At 44.7% G+C, this 22,639-nt stretch overlaps 1 protein-coding gene across 1 annotated transcript in view; it reads left to right on the top strand.

Annotated features, from left to right (window-relative positions):
- The first annotated feature begins 1,084 nt into the window (after window positions 1-1,084).
- The window catches only part of TNFRSF21 (TNF receptor superfamily member 21), a 61,961-nt gene continuing 40,406 nt past the window's right edge, over window positions 1,085-22,639 (top strand). Inside the window, exons 1-3 of the mRNA XM_043907670.1 lie at window positions 1,085-1,218; window positions 17,760-18,411; window positions 19,954-20,448. Coding sequence (XP_043763605.1) covers window positions 1,132-1,218; window positions 17,760-18,411; window positions 19,954-20,448 — 1,234 coding nt within the window. The 5' untranslated portion in view covers window positions 1,085-1,131. The remainder of the gene's footprint in view (window positions 1,219-17,759; window positions 18,412-19,953; window positions 20,449-22,639) is intronic.

The raw sequence follows: 22,639 nt of genomic DNA, 5'->3' as shown, positions 1-22,639 counted from the left end.
TGATAAACTGATTCAGAGCTCTGGATCTTTTATTTAGGAAAATGCACCTGCCTACATATTTCAGGGTTTCCAAGGCCTCTGGATCTATGGATACAACCTCTGTGGACTCCAGGTTTGGAATTCTTTAGTCTGGATTTCCTTAATTGCATTCACTAACCCAGAGGATTTCAAATTTTGTTCCAAAATCTCCCCAAATCACCTGGAGAAGTGAAAAACAAAACAAAAAACAACCCAACTCCCAGACCACATTCTATTCCGATTTAAGCAGAATCTCTAGGGTGGGAGCAGGCATCAAAGTTTGTTTTAAGCATTCCAGGTGATTCTAAAGCTCAGCTAAGTTTGGGAACCAACTCGCTGGTCTCTTTATGGCACACCGTTGATCTAAATGCTTTTTGGTTTTTTTCTGGTCTTACTCATCGAGCCAGAAACAATAGAAAGGCGTCTGTCACAGAAAACAACTTACTGAGAATCATCTTAGTAAAAAGAGGGAAATTTGGGTCAAGGGTGTGCATACCTTCGCAACGTTTTTCCCTGGGTCAGAAAGCAGCTGCAAGTTCTTCAGCGAACGGCAGGGGGCATCCTGCACCTCCTTGCTTGTTCTGGACCGCCTCGGTTCTGCTCGCACAAAGAGCCCGGCCTCCTTCGCGATGACATCACAAAGGGCCGATTCCCCGCCCCTTCGGCGCCACCACGTGTTTCCCCGCGCTCGGCGGCCACCCGACTCAGTCCCTCGCCGGCCGGTCAGGGCAGCGGAGGAGGGTGGTTGGCAGCGGCCGGAGGCTTCGCTATGGGAAGTTGTTCCTTCGTTCTCTCGCGCCCAGCCCTCCTCCCTGGTTCTCCGCAGCCGCTGTCGGAGGAGAGCGCGGGGAGGTGCGGGTTGCAGCAGCGGCTGCTTCTCCCCGCCCGGACAGCCGCGCAGCTGGGCAGGTGCTAAGCGCCCCCGGAGCCTCGCTTGCCGCCTCCCTCCTGTGTCCGGCCGTCCGGCTGCCGCAGTGCACATGGGGTGTTGGAGGTAGATGGGCTCCCGGCTCGGGAGGCGGCGGTGGATGCGGCGCTGGGCAGAAACAGCCGCCGATTCAAGCTGCCGGGGGGCCACGCGCCCCGGGCGCCCTGCGAGCCCCGGGCTCAGCCATGGGGACCTTCACGAGCAGCAGCACCGCCCCGGCCTCCTGCAGCCGCATCGCCGGAGCCACGATGATCGCGGGCTCCCTTCTCCTGGTGAGCGCTCCGGGTGGGGTAGACGGAGCCGGGGGCGGCGGCCGCGCGGGAGCCTAGGACGCCGGGCTCTGAGAGCGGGGCGGGTCCCGGGGCCGGGGCTTCGGGGGTGCTGGGTGCGGGGCGGGGGAGGTTGCGAGCGAGGGCAGGCAACAGACCCGAGGGCTTGGATCGGGTCGTTCTGGGGGAGCCGCAGAGCTCAGCCCGACTCCGGAATGAAGGCGAATTGTTTTCCTTGCAGTCTGGCTGCGCCGGGAGAGGCGCTGGAGATGGCCACTCAGCTTCCTGCGCATTTCAGGGTTTCTTCACCTCCTCCGCCCTTCCGGGGCCCGCATCCCCTCGGCGCACCCCCATGGCCACCAGCCGCTACCCCCTCCGCGGGGTGTGGGGCCGGGGAGCCGAGGCTGGCGGCGGCCGCCGCTTTGTTGCCGCTGCAGTGTCATGTCGGGATGCTACTGCAGTGGGAGAGCGCGGGACCCGGGCGCGCCGGCCCCGAGAACGCCGGGTACCTCGGCGCCTCGCCTTCGGAGCGGGCGCCTGGCCCACTTCCCTCTTCTCTCCGCCTTGGCTGGGTGGGTCCCGGTTTCGGCACGCCCAAAAAGGAACCCTGAGACCCACTCTCAGGCGCCCCCAAAGCCCCGGCTCCCAGCCAGGCGGCCAGCGCGCTGACACTTGAGTGGGGGAAGGGGAGAGCCCACCATAAAGGAAGCGGAATTTCCCCCCGTTTTTCCCCTTCCCTCGCCTACCTGTGGCCGGGCAGGTAAGCATGGAGGGTGGAGCTGCTTCCTTCTGCACCCGGTCTGCATTCAGCTCCAGGGCGTGCCCTGTATGTAGCCAGTTCTCTCCATCTCTTATCTGGCCAAAGCCTGAAAGCACCTTCGACCCAAAACTTGTCCCCAACTTCCCCACATCCCTTCCCCGCCTTGCCAAATGTTGGCGGGGGGATGGGATGAGTTAGGTGGAAGAAGAAAATTGATTTGAGATCAAACTCATGAGCCACCATAAGCATCCGTGCTTATCTTTCTGTGTCCGCCGGGAGGATGGAGATTCTTAGCTAAAAACCGAACAAAAACAAAAAAAACGAGAGCCTGTTTTCATGGCAAGGCCGTGTCAGGGAGAGGCAGGCTTTCTGTCTCCTTCCCGAAAAGGGCTTAATGCCCGGCCAACCAAGATCTCTTAGATCCCAGGGCACTGCAGTTGCTATGGCCTGGGAATTCATCCTACAGACACTCTGGTTCCCTGTGCGAGGGTGTGTTTTAAAGGGGAAGAGAGACTCTAAAGAAAAGTTTGGTGCTGTTCGGATTTATAATGAGGCAGGTCCCAGGCTCCCTTCAAAGACCCTTTTCTGCCCATTCTATAGCAGTGGCAAAGTCAAGATTTGTGTCCTTGACACAAGGGTGGTGGATGGTGGGCAGTAGGCTGGGAGGGTCCTTGAAAGCAGTGAGCATGGATTGGACAGTCCGTGTGAAGAGAAGCCCATCTAAGTCCTGGGAAACATCGAGCCTAATATCAGTGGAGGTAGGTCTATCCTCAAGCTGCCTCCTTGTCTGTCTTGGATCTACTGCTGTACACCTATGCTCCCCTTGGAGTCCACTCCTGCATTAAGTCTTAACTCTGTGCAATATTTCATTGACTTTACATTTCTGCATGAGATGCTTAAAGTAAGGTTGTGGTGTAATCAAAGCATAGGTTGCTTTAACCTCCAGAGAAAGAGCCCAGCTCCTTTTATGAAATCTTTAAATCTGGTTGACCTAAAAAATTGTGCACTGGATTTGCAACTGAAGACTTGAGAAAGTAAGTTTGCCTTTTTTTAAGTAATTTATAGTGGAGCTTAGATGCAATCTTGAGATTGCATTAACTAAAATGAGAGTCCTTATTCTCTTGCTAATTATGATAGAAAAGTTCCACTGCAGTTCATGGAGTGGCCTGGGGTTGACCCCTTTGTCCTGAAGGGAAACTGAGAGGGTGGACAGGGGTCACCAGGGTGGGGAAGCAATGTCTTTTATTTTTCCCGCGCTACAAGCTACAGTCCTTAGCCCAGGCATGGATAGCATATGAAATGATGATCTCGTGGTTAAGACTCCATGCTTGGGCACGGGTTCCATCCCTGGTCACGGAACTAAAATCCCAAATGCTGTATAATGTGGCTAGAAAAAAAAAAATGGTGATTTCATGACATTGTTTTAAGGACTCTTTATCCCATTGGGATTCTTGGCCCTGTGAAAATGACAGACTTCAGGTACTGCAGCTCAGGTCCACGTGGCAGCATGCTCAAGGCACACTGGGGCCAGTGAGGGGTGGGGTAGTGCCTTCATAGCGGTTTTCTGTTACTCCTCTTCTTTCAAATATTTCCTCTTTTAGGGTGAAAATACTTGTACTGTCATCATTTTTGATTCTTTCTTGTGATGACAGGCTAACTGAAAGAGAACTTACTGTAAGCTTTAAAAAGTCTTTTATGTAATATATATACAGCATATAGCATGATTATCGTATGTATCAGGTGCTTTATAGATAGTACCTATCTTAGTCCCAACATCTCTGCGAAGCCGGTGGGATGAGCTCTGTTTTCCAGTTGAGAAAATGGAGACTGCAAAAACTCACTGGCCGTCCTGAGCCACCCAGCTCCCAAGTGTTGAGGGCACTGGCGCTGGGACCCAGGATCGCTTGGCTCCCTCTCACGACTCACTGCCTCCCTGCTGTGCCACTCTGCATGTTTCCCAACTCCAAATTGCCAGGTGAGGAAATGTAACAATAAGGAAGACTCACTGGGGGAGAGTTGAGGCTGGTGGTTTGGTTCGTTGCAGGACACTATTGAGAATTGCATGAATGCCTTTGGAGGAAAGCGTTCTTGCTGCTTGCGCTTCTGTTTCTGATGCGTTGAGATGTCTGCTTGATATTGGAAAGTAAACCACACACTGATAGGCAAAATATTGTGTGTTTCAGGCCAAAAATCTGGAGAGCAGATGAATGAGACCTTGAGGTTTGTGCCAGTGTTAAGAAATGCCCTAGAGTGGGCTCACAACAAGAGATGTCTCTTGCCCTCAAGGAGCTTGCTTTGACTGGACAGATAGAATGTTGGCAGTGGGGCAGACAGAAGAAAAAGGAGATGTAATTGAGAAGGGAATGAGGTCTGAAATTTTAGAAACCACTAATCTGCATATATTATGAATTCCAGATAGAAGGACAGTTACTGTAAGAGCTTTCAGCTGAGTGCTTGCCTAGAAAGTCCCACATGGGGGTGTTTGTCACTGTTGTTGAGACTGAATGTCTTGGTGCTGTCTCCTGACCTTTCCTTATTAAAGTTAGTCATCTAGCATCCTGGCATTTGACTTTGGCTATTTGACTAGATTGGTGTAGAGTAGCTGGTTGGGGCTGAAGTCCTGAATAGCTTCTAAACTAAGTGACAAGTTCAAGGAGAACTTTGAATTAGAGCTACTGTTATATCCAAAAGGTTTTCTCCTTTATATGCACCTGAACTTCACAGTCCTAGAGGGTAAAAGCTGCAAGGGAAAACTTGGAGGGGAAAAACAGCCTAGATGGGGGAAGTGAATTATTTTTTCATGTTAACAAACCTACATTGAGCGCTTACTCTGAGAGGCACTGTTCTTCTTAGAGGGAACCCAGGGATGAATTAGAACTTGAATCTTGCCCTACAGGTACAAAGTATATGGTGTATAAACAGACATGGCTATCAATAGTACTGGTTAAGTTTCACACTTTCAGAAAGAACCCACAGATGAATGTACTATACTCAAAGTAATACACAAAATGTGATGGATGTTAGTATCTTTAAACTACTTGAGGGACTTCTGTGGAGGTCCAGAGGTTGAAACTTCACCTTCCAACGTAGGGAGTGAGGGTTTGATCCCTGGTTGGAGAGCCAAGATCCCATATATATGCCTCACCACCAAAAAACCAAAACACAAAAACAGAAGCAATATTGTAACAAATTCACTAAATGCTTAAAAAATGGTCCATATAGAAAAACAAAACCTTAAAAAAAAAAAACAACACTTGAAGAAATTGTGGCTTTTGGTCTGAAAGTCAAAAGAAAAATTTTTGTAGTCTCAGAATAACTTCTGTTAGTCTTGGTAGAGAAAATGACTCATGATCGCACAAGTCAGGTATGCTCATCTGTCCTGGAAGGCAGGGTTTCCCACACACCATGTGAATCTCCGATCCCTGTTGTCAAACTGTATAGGGTGGGATTGAGCTTTTTCATCTGAATTCTCAGCTGTTTCTAAAGGCACATGGCTGAATCTGCCACAAGCCCAGCACAAAACAAATAAACAAACCTACAGTATAAAGAAGACACAGAGGCACATCAAATCAGCAAGAAGACATTTCCTTGTCATGGAATGCATCCTACCCAAAGTTGAGAAAATACCAGGAGCAAGCCGGCCTAGATCTACCAACTTGCTAAACTGCATATTTTAGGGTGGCTAAATTTGGACACAGTCTTCCCAGCTGGAGGTGGTCAGCACAGTTAATACTGTATTTTCCAGCACCATTTGCAGCAGGCCCCTTTCTCCAAGTGGATGGAGTGAATGGGCGTGGGTTCAAGCTGACTTCAGCAGGTGCTCTGCATGCTGTCTACTTGTAGATCAGAATGGGGAGACGTCACTTTTCAGCCTTACTCTTGACTGTGAGGGTGAGAGGTAAAGTCTCTTTAGAGACTCCGGGGACACGTTGCAGATCGGTTTTGTGCTCATCCGGCCCTTTGCAAAGCATGTAAACTATAATCGGCTTAAGGGAACTTATTAATTGTGTGTGTGTGCGTGCAATGGGAAATGGTCAGAGGCATCATCAGATTATTCCAGGGCCAGAGTAATTGAGTGACTTTTTGTCAACTGCAGTACCTCTTTTTCCAGGAAGCACTGACTCTTCTGGCCCTCTTCCCCCAAGCAGGCCTGGCAAAGCCTTGGTGATGCCAGATCACTTGGCAACTTCCTGGAAAATTCAGGTGCTTCTCTTCAGTGACAGAAGTCTCTCATTGCCTTTGGGCTTGTGCCTGATGACCATTTGGAATGGATTCGGTCTGGAGCATTAGGCGCAGATAATGTCTGTTGGACAGAATGAAAACTGAAGCTGCAAGAGGCGTTACCTTGGTCCCCAAGTTGGATCCCCCTTTAGCATTAGTAGGACGCTGGGCGTTGTAGTTGGAGTAGCAGCTGCTGAGCTGCGATTCTTTGGGAAAGGGGCGAGATGGTGAATAAATACTGGCCATGCCCCAGTGTTTATATTTGTCAAATACCAGAAAGTAAACAGGCATCCTAAATTGGCTTATGTGCTGCCACCTGGCTTCCACACCACCTTCCATGTCCAGCCTGAGCCCAGGAGAGGAGAGGAGCTGGGCAGACCTTGTAAGTAGAAAGGGAACTGGCTGATGTCAGCAAGTATCTGCTCGCTCACGGGGGCTGTAGAAACACGGGGCTCACAGATGTTTAGGCTGTTGCTTCAGAGCAGTGGTGATCTCGCTCTTCTTTCTCTTCTTTATGGCCACACCAATGAGTAGATATGTTGGATCTTAGTTCCCCGACCAGGGATCGAACCTATGCCCCCTGCATTAGAAGCATGGAGGCATGACCACTGGACCACCAGGGAAGCCCCGTGATCTCACTCTCCTTGAGAGATGCTGAAGACTGCCAGGAACAGTCCTTCCTCCTGGATTCTGGAAAAAATCCCACATGTCAGCACCCTGGCCGTGAAGATGACAGGTGCTTGCGTGGTGGGAAAGTTGTGCTCAAAGTGTCTTTAGGGTATGGCGCTTGGAGCCATTTGCAAATCAGTTTTGGAAAAAGGAGCCTGAGTTGAATGGATTTAGCAGGGAGGAGAGGAGTGAGATGGGTTCTGGAATCAAATGAGCAGCAGTGGCTCTAAGAGGCTTTGGTCCTGGTAGAGGGGAGGAATATTAAGATGAATCATTGATTTGATTATTATCAAGCTTCTATTTATTGAGCACATACTATTGACATTGTGTTGAATAGCTTCTACAGATGATCTCAATAGAGTCTTCAAGTCCATGAGGCAGTAGCATTTGCCCCATTTTACAGGAAATGAGGCTTAGGAGAAGCTATGGTCAAGAAATCGGCAACTGCCAGAGCGAGGATTCAGATCTAAGTCAGCCTGACTGCATACACACTGCTCTTTATTTCAGGGTGTGGGTCGGGCACAAGCAACCTTAATTTACTGGAATTTTGTTTCCCGTTAAAGGAATACTTTTACCTAAGAGTCAAACATTCTCTTTCCACTGGGTGAGCGGTTCTACCCCATGGTGGCATGTGGAAGTTTAGCCAAAAGGGCTGATTATAACGTTAAGAGCAACCTGTGTGTGCGGATTGAAGGGGAAGGGCGTGGAGCCACTGGCAAGCATTTTCCTCTGGTGTGACTCTGACTGGCAATGGTTCCACAGTTAAGATGGAAAGATGCTCTTGCAAATTGAAATGTTATAAATAGGGAATAGATGCTGTGCTTTCCTGCTCCTGGGGTCATTTTGAAAAATATTTGCCTAGCGAGTAACAGTATGACATGAATTCTGCATAGCAAGCTAGTTTCAACGCATCCTGAGAACTCGAGGACCTCTCAGGGTTTCCTTTGCTGCGGCCTGATTATTTGTACAGGATCAGTCCACAGGCTTGCATCATGTGTTACTGGTATTTTCTTTGTTAACTTTTCACTTCAGGTCTCTTAGAAAGTGGTTGAGCTCTGTGATTTGCACAGTCTCGTCTCATGTGAGATGTTTGTATGCGGTTTATCACGCGTAGAGCTCTCTCCTAAGGGAGCTTTGCAACATGTCTTTTCATAGATTGTAGATGCTGAGTAGACTAAAGAGAGGCAGAAGGTGAGAAGAAATTTTATCATTGCTCCTGGGAAGGAGGTTGGCATTCTGATTCCCCAAAGAACCCTTTTGAGAAGGATTATTATTTTCTGATTATTATCAGATATCACCTTAGGTATGGCCGGGTCAGCATATCCAGGATTAAAAGAGGCAAGAGGATGAGGAGGAAAAAACTCAAGGCAGATGGTGATAGGTTCCCAGAATAATCTAACTGGTCGTTAGTCACTCCTTGCTCTTTACTTCTGGAAGTCCATGGCTCCTCTCTCTTCTTTGGTTGAAATCTTCTGTACCTGGTCCAGGAGAAAGACCCGATTAGATGAGGTTTAGGTATGCTTCCGCATACAGCATGCTCAGGGCCAATGTTATTGGCCTTTTCAGCTTCTTACAGATGACAGACAACATACTGTTCATCTTTGTGTTTCTAGCCCAATGCCCTGACACACAGTGTTTAAGCAATAAATGATTGTTGAATGAATTCCATAAGGATTTTGCTCTAAACTTAACAGTTCATTCATTCTGGACAAGATAGAGTGTAGTGGGAGCTTGATCTGAGTCTCAGTACTTTGATCTATATCTCAAGGGTGTTTGACTTACTAACAAAGAACATTTTATTTTTTACTTTTTACTTTTTTTTTTTTTTTGTCTCATCTGGGGTCAAACCCATGCCCCCTGCAGTGGAAACATGGAGTCTTAACTGCTGGACCACCAGGGAAGTCCCATGATTTCCTGGTTCTTGAGTTGAGTCTCTGATGGTCTGATTGCTTTCAAGTGGTGGGTGGGGAAGGAGCAGATAAGATTGGGTCACCCAAAGTTTGGATGTGAATTTGAGGGGCTGTGATTCATGTCCGTGCAACCTTCCTGGCTGCCAGTTTTTATGCCAGCCTCTTCTCTGGTTGGCAGCATGTTGAGTCATCCTACTGTCGTTGGACACTTGGTTGTTGTTCTCATTGTTTTCCTGCTGCAAGCAAGCAGCACTGAGAGAGTTGTCTCTATACAAACCGGTTGCTCTTTTTTCTTCTGGGTTGTTCCCAAAAGTGAGGTACTTTTGATGTGTATTCCCAAAAGTGGAATTGCTGGGTCACAGGAAATGAATGAACCGTTTTATGGCTCTTGCTGCATGATGCCAGATTGTCTTTAGGAAGACTGATTCATTAAGATTGTCACCAGCAACCTATACATGTACCTACTACCCCACAAGCTGGCCAACATTGAAGTTTTATTTTAATTTACTTATGCTGCTTTAATAGAGATATGTAAAGGTCCTTGGTTGTGCAAATTTGCATTTCAATAGTTGCAAGGGATATTATCAATTTATCCATGGGAAACTCAGTAGTAAAGAATCCACTTGCAATGCAGGAGACGTGGGTTTGATTCCTGGGTTGGGAAGATCCTCTGGAGAAGGAAATGGCAACCCACTCCAGCATTCTTGCCTGGGAAATCCCATGGACAGAGGAGCCTGGCGGGCTGCAGTCCATGGGGTCACAAAAGAGTCGGACACTATTTATCGAGTAAACAAGTTATCCTTATAATTATTCTGTCTCCACTGTTGAGAGCAATTTTTGTTAACCTGCTTTGTGTTAATTTTTTACATTTTCGATTATAAGCTTTTATTAGCTGTATATGGCATAGTTTTTCCCCAGGCTACTTTTAATGATTTTATATTTTATAATGCAAATATTTTGGTTAGTTTCTTCTTTTTTTTTTTTTTCTTCTTTTTTTTTCTTAGTGACACCACAAGGCTTTTGGGATTTTAGTTCCCTGACCAAGGATCAAACCTGTGCCCATGGCAGTGGGAGCCCAGAATCTTAACCACTCGACCACCAAGAAAGTTCCACTTTGAATTTTATATTTGATCTTATTAATGTTGGGTTTGTTGGCATTTCTGGACTTTAGCATCATGTTGGTGGTGAGAACTACATCAGTGTGTTGTGAAGGATGTTTGTACTCCTGGTGTGAGTAAAGGATTTCATGGTCACATAAGTTTGGGAAGTCTCGGGTTCAACTAAGTCACCTTTTTCTGCAGCCCTCCTGGGTTGGGCTGGGCCTCTTGCAGCCTTCATGAGGTTGCCATGAATTGTGCTTCTCCAAGAGAAGATGCCAGTGAGGAGAATTTCCTAAACTTCTAGGCCAGGGGTTAGTAAACTTTATCTGTAAAGAGCTAGATAGTATTTCTGACCATGTGGACCCTACCATCTCTGTGGACACCACTCAGAGCTGCCTCTGTGCTTTGAAAGCAGAAGTAGGCAATGCCCAGAAGAGTGGGTGTGGCTGGGTTCCAAGTCAATTTGATTTGTGGACACTGAAATTTGAATTTCAAATCATTTTCATGTATCATAAAATTTTATGCTGCTTTTGATTTTTCTTTTTTTAACCCAACTATTGAAAATGGGAAAACTAACCTTAAGCCTGCGGGTTATAAAAAAGCAGGGAGCTGGCTGGGATTTATTCACCCATGTTTTAGACCCTAGAATCATCAACATCTTGTGGGACAAGATCAGGAAAATTCCCTCTGGAAAATGTTTCCTTAACTTTCCCTCCATCCGTCTACAGTGTACCAACAAATAACGAATCCTTTCTCCTCCTGTGTTTGCTCATCTGCTTGGTACTGTATATTCTAAATCTGTCTGGAAATGCCAGTTGGTTCTTGGTTCTCTTTTACCTCCTTGCCATGCAGTCTGTATTTTTGGTTTTGTGGCGGGCTCCAAGCCTAGTAGGGTATGTTTTAGGATTATAGTTTTTTAAAAATCTGGAGGCTTTGACACACTTATCAGGAATTGGTTATTGGTGTATTGTTGTTGTTGTTGTGTTAAATAAAAGGAGGCTACACCTTTACTTTACTGTTGTAAAAAAACAGGGATTATTGTTATTTTTATTGAATGAAAGAATCTTTAAATTCTGTAGTGCTTTGCAAATTTCAGAAGTTTCATACATATGATTTCTTTTCTGAAATTATTTTTCATTTTTGACTGTGCTGGCTCTTCCTTGTGGCACTCAGACTTTCTCTAGTTGCACTGCCTGGATTTCTCTTGTGGCATGCAGGCCTAGTTGCTCTAGGCATGTGGGATCTTTAGTTCCCTGACCAGGGATCAAACTCGAGTCCCCTGTGTTGAAAGGCAGATTCTTAACCACTGGGCCACCCAACCCAGGAAGTCCCTCCTATATATGATTTCATATAGTTCCATAATAACCCCTTTTCCCCCTTTGCCATATCATTTCTCCCCTTTTCCTCTTTACACTGGTAACCACTAGTTTCTTCTCTATTGGATATTTGTGTTTTAATTGGAGTGTTTTGAAAAGTTGTCTAATGTAATCCCAAGGGACTGAAGCTAAGCTAGAGTATGATGATAAATAGAAGGAATGATGATTAAAATAACATTCATGAAGAATTACCTTGTGTCCTGACTGTTTCACCTGCTCTTATCTGTAGTAACAATTGTGAAAACAATCCTAGGGTTGTGATCTTATGTATTACTTTTATTGTATTATTATAAAAATTATTTTTAGTTTATTATTTAATTGTATTATTATTATTATCTCCATTATACTAATGAAGAAATGGAGACACAGGTTAAACTGCTCTCCCCCTCCCCCGCACCCCCATCAGAATCTGGTAGAGCCGGGCTTGCTCAGATGCTTCAGGCTAAATTAGGTTTTGTTTATACAGGCTAGAGTTGCTGCCATGGCTGGTGGTGGCAGTTTTGCCAGGTTTAGTGAGGGTTCTGTAAATTCTTCACCTTCACCACCGTCTTATTTATAACTTGGCTTCTCCACGTAAGTGGGGTCTTAGCCTATACAATGAACTGTTGTGATGGGTGATGGGTGGGCTTCCCTGGTGATTCAGATGGCAAAGAATCTGCCTTCAATGCAGGAGACCCAGGTTTGATCCCTGGGTCGGGAAGATGCCCTGGAGAAGGAAATGGCAACCCACTCCAGCATTCTTGCCTAGAGAATTTCATGGACAGCGGAGCCTGGCGGGCTACAGTCCATGGGTCACAAAGAGTCAGACACGACTGAGCGACTAACGTGACACAACAATATTATGATGGGTGGAGGGCGATGTGTTTCTATGGTCCAGGCCCCTGAAGGCTGAGTACACACACTCTCCTGCATTATAGGTTCCAGGGGAGACAGCATCTGGGTTGGTTCTGTCTTGCTTTTTTTTTTCCCTTTCCCTTCCACCTCCTCTGAGCTTGCCTCCCTCCGGCCCTGTCGTCAGCACATTCTAGCCTCAGCTGTCTCTGGATTCGCCAGCTTGAACGGCAGTCCCTGCTTTTGCCTTAGCAACAGAAGGCTTTTTAAATCAAAGAGGATAGTAGACGGTGCCAGAGTCGGCCAAATTTATATAACGTAACTGGTAACAGGTCTCTCTCTGCTTTGCAGAAGGTTTTTGCTTGGCACCTTTCTCTTGGTACATTCTTTTTCTCCCTTCAAATCTCTAGAATTCCCAGCAGTCAGTGCCTTATGATTACAAATTTAATGTGCTGCGGAAAATAAAATGGTCAGAACTTCTGGGAGTATCTCTACTCTGCCTGGCTTTTTGCCACATGAGCATCTGTTCGTATGTTTTATTTTTCTAAAGGTGTTTTTGATGTGGACCATTTTTAAAGTCTTTATTGAATTTGTTACAATATTGCTTCTGTTTTACCTTTGGGCTTTTGACCTAGAGGCATGTAGGATCTTGGCTCCCTGACCAGAGATCAAACCTGTAACCCCTGCATTGGAAGGTGATGTCTTAGCCACTGGACCACCAGGGAAGACCCTGTTAGTATGTTTTATCCTCACCATGTTTTTATAGTTACCATCTCAGGAATAACTTGTTTCCCTTAGTTATCATATCCAAGGAAGCTGAGATTCCTTTTGACATATTAGTTTTAGGCAGTATTAACAATTTTTCTATAGTAAGCTCACAAGCAGTTTTCCTGCTGATCCATTATGAATAGACAAAAGTTTATCACTGCCTTGAGTTTGCTCATTTTCTATGAAAAGTGATTGAGATTTGATAGGGAGCAAGAATGACAAACACATTTACTTAGAAACTGCACAGGCTCTTTCTCTCATTTGTTAGAAGGATGAGGTCATGGGATAAGAATTGTTAAAGATAAATAAGCATCAGGAGCTTCCTGGCAGTCCAGTGGTTAAGACTTCCAATGCAGGGGGTGTGGGTTTAATCCCTGGTTGAGGAGCTAAGATCTCACATACCTGGTAGCCAAAAAACCAAAACAGAAAACAGAAGTAGTATTGTCACAAATTCATTGAAGACTTTAAAAATGGCCCACATCAAAAAAAAAAAAAAAAATCTTAAAAAAAAGAAGGAAATCAAACAAACAAAAATAAGCGTCAGCATTCTGATATATATTAGCACATCTGGTGTTTCTTGGGTCCATCTCTGTGTCCTAGAGTAAGAGTGATATAACAGGATAGGTGTGATGCACATCATCAAGGTGAGTGTGGAGACCTTCCCTCCTTGAAAGGTGCTTTGTGTCCTGGGTTTTCCCTTTTAATCAGTTTGTAAGTATTTGTCGTGCTTCTGTATCCTGTGCAGTGTGGAATGGTACACCGATTTTTGTCCATCTATCATTATTGTTGTTGAAATAAGCGTCCTCTAAGAAGATGAACATTTTCGAATAGCTAAAGTTGAGATCAGGATGGGACATAGGTGACTTCTGGAGAATAATCTTGTTATAGTGCTTACCATTCTAATCACCAAGTTACTCTAATCTTTTTATGAAATGAGAGCTATTTTAAACTCTTCATTACTTTTCTTGTCATCTTAAACACCACCCAGAGCATAATTCTTATAAGCCAGTTAAGGTTCTGTGAAAATGGAATGATATCCTCAGGGGCTTTAGAGGTGAAACTGTAATATTTACCCTTACACGAAGGGTGTCAGCCTGTTTGAGATATGGTAGCTACGTGGTGGAGGCATCTTGGCTTTCTGTCACTTGCTTTTATACCTGTGTTCATCCCCAGCAACCTCCTCCACTCCCACCCTTTACTTTGCTGCTTCTGATTAATTATGGTCTACAAATCCACTCATTCATTTAGCCAACACCCCCTGGTCAGGTATACCATGTATTGAATACTGTCCTCCAGGGCTTGGAGAGCATCAGCATATAACATAGATTCTATTCTTATCCTTATGGAGCTTGTGGTCCAGAGGGGAAGACACACTAAACAGATGAATGTATAACTACAGGATGATGGTTGTCATATAGGAAAAAAAGGAATCGGGGATAGACAAACAACAAAGTCTTACTATATAGCATAGGGAACTATATTCAATATCCTGCAATAAACCATACTGGAAAAGAATATGGAAAAGAATGTGTATATATGTATAACTGAGTCAGCTTTTTTCTTCCTTTAAAGAGGCAGATAAGTTTGCAGCCACATGGTCTCTTGCAGTTATCCATCTCTGCCGTTATAGCATGAAAACAGCCATGGACAATACCTAAATGAACGTCTGTAGTTGTTGTTTAATTACTAAGTTGTGTCCAACTGTTACAACCCCATGGACTGTAGCCCGCCAGGCTCCTCTGTCCATGAGATTTCCCAGGCAAGAACACTGGAATGGGGTGCCATTTCCTTCTCCAGGGGATCTTCCTGACACAGGGCTTGAACCCCATGCATGGATCTCCTGCATGGCAGGTGGATTCTTTACCAAGAGAAGCCCAAATAAATGCCTAGGTTCCCATAAAACTTATTTATAGGAACAGATGGCATGCGAGATGTAGTTTGCTGATCCTTGGCTCAGAGGATGCTTTGTTTATCATTTCCATGGTCTTCATCATTGAGGTGGTTGAGCAAGGGAGGAAATGCAATCTACGTGGTTGTCCCTGGCCTCCAGCTGCTTATAATCATTATGGGAAGATAAGTATATACACTTTGGAAGTCATCAACTAACATTACAAAGCAGTATGTAATTAGGCACCAACATGATGAACAAAAGAAACAGGAAATGTGATGAGTTTGCTCATTGGCTTGGAACGAGTGTCTAGGAATGGTTGTAAAGGCTTTCTGGAGAAGGTGGAACTTTGACAATCACAGACACCTTGAAGTTGAATACACCTTGAATTGAATACAACCTAGTCCAACCTGCTAATTTTACAAGCATGTAAACCCAGGTGGAATTAATCTTAAGGCAGAGCCTGGACAAGAACACAAGTCTTCCATTCTCTAAATCTTTGCCCAGGTATTCTTTTTCTTTCAGGTCTGGTCCTCCCACGGTCTGAAAATACCTATCTAGTAAATTCATAGTAGTAAAGAAGAGAAGGCCTGAGAGGTTCCAAGTTATGGGTTATATGGTGGCTTCTTTGGTCCTTGAAGAAAGGGGTTCTTAAAAGACTGAGAATAGCATGGTTGTAGCTGTTATTTGGGATGAGAAGGAAAGAAAAGAGAAACTAGGGTGGAGTGGGAAGGGAAGGAGGTAAATATGGATTATAGAAAGCTGCATGGGTACACTGACGCGTGGACAGGGAAGCAATGTACATGTCCTCGTAGGAAGAATCCCTGAACTCCTTACCGTGTGCATGTTCAAAGGCATATCCCTGCTGTCAGAGTACCTGACTGCTATAAAGAAGGAAGTAGCCTATGTGCTGTGATGTGGAAAGAGTTCAGTGATGCAGTACTAGAAGATGAACAAGTCATAGAATAGTGGGTATGGCCTTTCCCCTTTATATATGTAAACCAAACCCAAACCCAAGGTAGCCGAATTGGCCAAGTGAAAGCATGTATGTGTGTTTTATGTGTAAATGTTCAGAAAATGGTCTGGAAAGATGCATACCATAATAGAGTGTTTCTCTGGGGGTAGGTGGCTTTGAGCAGAGACTTAAACATTTCACTCTATTTCATAATTAGTAGGATGGTTACAAGGAATAGTTAGGGAATGTGGGTTTGACATGTACACACTGCATATTTAAAATAGATAACCATTAAGGACCTACTGTACAGAGAACTCTGCTCAATGTTATGTAACAACCTAAATGGGAAAATAATTTGAAAAAGAATAGATAACATATATATGTGTCACTGAATCACTTTGCTATACACCTGGAACTAACACAACATTGTTAATCAACTATGCGCCAATATAAAAGAAAAAGTTAAAAAAGATGTTTATTTTTGTTATAAATAATGATTTTAAAAGAGCAATATTAAAATAATAAGGGAACTTCCCTGGTGGTCCAGTGGTTAAGCTTCATGCTCCCAGTTCAAGGTTAGGGTTCTCCCTGGTTGGGGAACTAAGATCCCATGGGCCAGACGGCACAGCCAAAAGAAAAAACAATAGGAAGTGCCAGGTTGGGTGAGAGTTGGAGGGAAGGATCTGACAACTGAGCTGGGTTGTCTCCAAAGTGGTTCTGGGAATCACAGGGGATTAGAGCCCAAGGGGGCCCACCTTGTTTCAGGAAGTCCAAAACTTAGTTGGGGATCAGAATCATTGGGAAAGCTTAAAAACCAAATCAGACCAAAACAGATTCCTGGCCCCATTGCAGATCCACCTGATCTCAGGTGATGGGCTGGGGATGTGGATTTCTAAAAAGCTTCTCAGAGTAATGTTGTTGCAGTTGAGGCTTTGTTTGAAGCTCTGATTTAATTCCCCTGTATCAAGGAGAGACGGAAGAATCTCGATCATAGAGAACCAGCCTCAGGTTTTTTCATTGACTGTGTCTCTTGATTTAGATGTTTTCTGTAACATCAGCTTTTAGGCATCATCTCAGTTTGTTTTTACATTTTATAGGGAACTTTCTTAAATGTTTTTTTGAACTTTAACTGCCCTCCTTCCCACGCTTTCTTCTTAGGCTCTTAGGTGGCTGCAGGCTCCATTGATCATGGCCTCAACAAACAGGAGTTGCATCTAAAAAGCATTAATTCTGTTGTTTAAAGCGCATTCAGGATACCAAGGGCCTGCCTCTGATTTACAAAATAAAAACAAAAAACCATTTAGCTTTGTAAAGACAAAACCTTTGGGAAAAAAAATCACACTTTGTCTATTGGTTAACGCCAGTTGGGTCACCTGTTGCTATGGGAGTAGCAGCTTGAATATTTGTCATCCTGCCATCTCAGCTGATTTGTCCAGGTCTCAACATTTGGGTTGGAGCAGGAAGACACTATTCGGCAAGTTACTTTCCTCTTGCATTAAGATTTTATCTGCTGTGTAGCCTTTTTAATATGAGTCCCAAAGTGCTTTCATATTCATATTCTCCATTGATTTTATAATCAGTTTGCAGCTTCATTTTACAGATGGAAAAAAAGAAAGCTGAGGCAAAGGTCAGGCAACAAAACCAAAACTTTCCAGCCAGGAGATCAGGCCCCCTGTGGAACTGTAGTCTGTTTTTCTCTCTCTCTCTTATGATATAGCCTCTAAAAGGGTACAGTGCCAGGGATTTCCCTGGTGGTTCAGTGGTTAAGAATCCGCCTTCCAACGCAGGAGACTTGGGTTCAATCCCTGGTTGAGAACTAAGATCCCACATGCCACTGAGCAACTAAGCCCCTGTGTGCCACAACTAGAAACCTGAGAGCTGCAACTGAGACCCGATGCACCCCAAATAAATGAATGAATATTTAAAAAAAAAATGGCACAGAACTGGTCAGACTTTTAATGGGGATGATGATGGTCGGGTAGGGATTGTCCCATCCTTTCTCCTCTTCCTGTGTAACATCGTCTTAGCTTTTATTCCTCCTTTCCCCTCTTTTTTTTTTCTTTCAGCTTGGATTCCTCAGTACCACCAGGGCTCAGCCAGAGCAGAAGGCACCAAGTCTCGTTGGCAAATACCACCACGTCGACCGCGTCACCGGCCAGGTGCTCACCTGTGACAAGTGTCCGGCAGGAACCTACGTGTCCGAGCACTGTACCAACATAAGCCTGCGTGTCTGCAGCAGCTGCCCCACGGGGACCTTTACCCGACATGAGAATGGCATCGAGAAATGCCACGCGTGTAGTCAGCCGTGCCCCTGGCCGATGATCGAGAAATTGCCTTGTACTGCCTTGACTGACCGCGAATGCTCTTGCCCACCTGGCATGTTCCAGTCGAATGGTAGCTGTGCCCCCCACACGGTGTGCCCCGTGGGCTGGGGGGTGCGGAAGAAGGGGACAGAGATGGAGGACGTGCGGTGCAAGCAGTGTGCTCGGGGGACCTTCTCCGATGTGCCTTCCAGTGTGATGAGATGCAGAGTGTACACAGACTGTCTGAGTCAGAACATGGTGGTGATGAAGCCGGGGACCAAGGAGGCAGACAACGTCTGCGGCCCGCTCCCGTCCTCCTCCAGCCCCGCCCCGCCCTCCCCTGGCACAACCAGCCTTTCCCGCCCTGAGCACACGGAACCCCACGATGTCCCTTCCTCCACTCTCATTCCCAAAGGTAACTTAACCTCGTGAATTGTGTATGTGAGGAAGGCTTCGATCCCTGTGGAGCGGTACCAAGAATGGGCTGGGACCCATGATGCTTTCTCCATCTTGTCTATTCCCAAGTCACCCCTTGAAGATGGGGGCGTGCCTTTTGTGGCTACTTAAAGTCTAGCTCCTATGGACCTATAGGAAACATTGAGACTCAGAAGTGTGAGCTATTAGAGAGGAGTAAAATATCTGAGAACTAGGTGACATCAAGCTAGAAAATTAGAACCAGGAGAAACAAGGTCAGTGTGTAGCCTTAGGGAAATCACTGAACTTCTGCAGGCCCAGGTCACAAACTTGTCAATCATATGACACCATAAATGAGTGATTTGGCTGTTTTAAGGTCCCTTCGGATTGAAGGTTTTCTAACACCCAGTCAGTCCTGGGGAGCCACAGACTGAAGGTCAGAAGGAGAAGGGGAGAAAAATACCACGACATCTGGAAGGGAAAAATGAATGTTGGATCCGAGGGAGTCCGAGAAAAGGAAGGTCAGGTAGGAGTGTCAGGGAACAAGCACATTTGTGTCACGTTAAGGTAACTAGCATTCACATCTGGAAAAGAGTTTTCTTTTTTTCCCAAAGGACTTTATGTCCTTCATCAAGTATATCCCAGTTTTCCTCAGAAATCATTTTGAATCTCAGGCAAGAATAACATTTAGCTTTTATTTTCAAATTCCTTATGATTGAGTTTAATTTTCATGAGATGATGGCCGAAAGCTGTCCAGCGAGCTCCTCCCGTGTGGTTATTATTTGACCTTCTGATGAGACCCCATAAGGAAGGCCTTCTCACAACCGCTGCTGGAAATGAAGCAGCCTCCTCAGAGAGCTCCTGTGATCTCTCCAGGTTTCCTCAGGGGTCAGGTCCTGTCTCTCGGGACTTGAAATCCCTAGCTTTCACTCCTTAATGGAAAATTGCTTGTGGAATCTTCTTTGAAAGCAGTCCACTAAGCTGCCTGCCCAAATCTTGCTTCTCTATTACTAGCACATTCTAAGGAAGTCCTGCTTTATTTTGTTCACCGAGTATCCCACCAAACCTTTCTCTGGTCCAACTTAGATTGGCATTTGAACTCTTTCCTTTATCTTAGTCATGTTTTCCGTTTTACCATGGCATCATGAAATAGCCAGTTGGTGGGAGAGGAAGAATAAAGAAATTAAAAGACAGCGGCATTCAGTTGGAAGTAGTTTTCTAATAATCAAAACAATTAAGAGTTGACATAGTAGGTGCAGCACAGGAGACGCTTCTGTGAAGCTCAGGTGCTTGGTCCCTGAGGATTCCCTTGCTGTTGGCAGGAGAAAGTGAGTTTATCTGTTAAGCTGAGTTTTAACCTCTCACGTAAAGGCATTGTCAAGGTCTTTGTGAAAATGTACAATATCATTTATTCTAAAGCTCCATAGGTCATCTCTTCTTGGATTATCTGACCTGGTTTGGAGATGACTAGGAAAAGGAGGGAATGTGTAGATACCCCACATATAGAAAAGCTCTTCCCCCCTCCTTACTCTTTTTTTTCTAGGCATCAACTCAACAGAATCCAACTCTTCTGCCTCTGTTAGACCAAAGGTGCCAAGTGGCATCCAGGAAGGGACAGTCCCTGAAAACACAAGCTCAGCGAGCGGGGAGGAGGGCATGAACAAGACCCTCCCCAGCGTTCAGGTAGTGAACCACCAGCAAGGCCCCCACCACAGACACATCCTGAAGCTGCTGCCGTCCATGGAGGCCACTGGGGGTGAGAAGTCAAGCACTCCCATCAAAGGCCTCAAGAGGGGCCACCCCAGGCAGAACCCACACAAGCATTTCGACATCAACGAGCACCTTCCGTGGATGATTGTGCTTTTCCTGCTGCTGGTGCTGGTGGTGATAGTGGTGTGCAGCATCCGGAAAAGCTCGAGGACGCTCAAGAAGGGGCCCCGGCAGGATCCCAGTGCTATTGTGGAAAAGGCGGGGCTCAAGAAATCCATGGCCCCCACCCAGAACCGGGAGAAGTGGATCTACTACTGCAATGGCCACGGTGAGCCTGCCAAACTAGTTCCGAAAAGAGATTCCACAGTTTTGGGAATCTCTTTTGATACCAAGTGCTGTTTGATCTGGTTGTGATAGGAGAAATCAGGTGGTTAGCATGCGATGTCGTAATGTTCGGAGAGAATGGCTCATCTATCCTGGTTCCCCTGGGCATTTAAAGGACAGTATTTCCAAATGAGACGCGAAAGTGACCTTCAGGGTTTTTGTTCGACTTTGTTGTTTAACAGGTGAGGGGATCAAGTTCAGAGAGGTTTGGCTGCTTTGACCCAGGGGAGGCAGACTTTGTTTCAGCGAAGGTGGGACTGAATCTGTATCTCCTGATGAGCCTGCTGAGAAAATAGAGGGAGGAAAAAAGCAACTTGTCTGAAGGGCGCTTTTTCGAATTTGAACCTTGCCTTTAGGTTCGTATCACTTTACCCACATGTATTTTTTCCCCCCTTATTTTTTTTAAGATCTCATTTTTGTCGGGAAGATAGGAAGGTTTTTTGGGTTTTAGCCACCCAAGCTTAGTATATCTTGATCACCTGAGGCTGGCCCCATATCTTTTACCCTATCTTTTACAGTATGTATGAGTGTGGGCTGGAATATTTCAGTTTTTTCTCTTTGGAGGGCAAAACGTAGCTTGTGAAACTTGTCCCAGTAGCTAAGTGTGATCTGAAGACTGAAGTTTTCAGACTGTGGCAGTAAAACTTCCATTTCTTTAATATTAAATAAGATTTCAGCCCACGTTTTGACAATCCCATTCAGGACCTTTCTCCTTAAAGATAAAAGTGTAAAGCTTAACTTCCTGTAAAGTGGTTTGACCTTTTGTATTGAGTCTTAAAATTGCTTATACTCTTTGGCCCAGCAGTTCTATTTCTGTGAATTTATCATAAAGATACAAACCAGAAATACTAAAACAAAAAAATTTAAACCCAAGGATCTTGAACTTTTAATTCAACATCATGTATAATAAATAAAAACCGAAAGTAATCAAAGGGTTGGTTTTAGGGAAATGATTAAGTAAATTGTGGCATATCCATATTATGACTATGAATGTTACGTTGAGGTCGAGGATTATGAAGTTTTTATTTTTTTTTTACCCATGACATGGGAAAACATTTATACTAGATTAAAGTAGAAAAAGCCACCATACTACACACTTTATATAATATAATCTTAGCTATCTTAAAACTTGGGAATAAATTCAGAAAGGAAATATGCCAAAGTGACAATGAAGTTTCTTTCAGTTTGGTGGTGTTTATGTGGATTTTTCCCTTATTAGTTTTGTTTTTTACCTAAATTTTCTCTAATAAGCCCATGCTACACTTATAATCAGAAATATGGAGGAGGTTTAAGAAAACAACTCATTTTATTTCCCTTTGCTAATTTTTGTGAATGTCAAACCAAGTGAAAGAATGGGGTGAACTTCCTACTTGGGGTGAGCCTGCACAGACTTGAATGAAACAGCCTTTTGCTGGCAGCTGAAGAAGGAAGACTCCAATTCTCCCTTTTTTAAAAAAAATTATTTTTATATGGATATAATTGCAAAAACACGAAAAAATTGCAAAATCAGTACAAAGAATATCTATATTCGTGTCCTCAGTTGACCTATTGCTAACATTTTGCCCTTCTGCATTATTGCTTGCTCTTTTTCTATAAAAATATATATGTTTTATATTATAAAATGTGCCAGGTAGTTTAGTTATGTATAAAATGTCATGAAACATAATATATAATATATAGGTAATTTCCCTGATGGCTCAGATGGTAAAGAATCTGCCTGCAATGTGGGAGACCTGGGTTCAATCCCTGGGTCGGGAAGATCCCCTGGAGAAGGGCATGGCTACCCAGTATTCTTGCCTGGAGAACTCTATGGACAGAGAAGCCTGGAGGACTAGACATAAAATAGTTTTTCTGAACCATTTCATGACCATTTATGGCAGATACTTTAGTATTTATTTCCTAACAATAAGGATATATTCTTAAAGAATAGCACAGTTTTCAACTTCAATAAGTTTAACATGGATACAATATTTTAATTTATCATGCATATTCCCCAGTTGTCAACTGACCCAGTAAAAGGCCCGTGATAGACAGTATACTTTTTCCTGTGATATTGGATCTTGCCTAAGATCTGATATTTCATTAAATTGTCCTTTAAGCGGCCAGGCAGAACCTTTGTTCTAATATATATAGTT

The sequence above is a fragment of the Cervus elaphus genome, chromosome 7 (genome assembly GCF_910594005.1).
Source record: "Cervus elaphus chromosome 7, mCerEla1.1, whole genome shotgun sequence".
NCBI lineage: Eukaryota > Metazoa > Chordata > Mammalia > Artiodactyla > Cervidae > Cervus > Cervus elaphus.
This window is presented reverse-complemented; position numbering and strand designations above follow the sequence as displayed.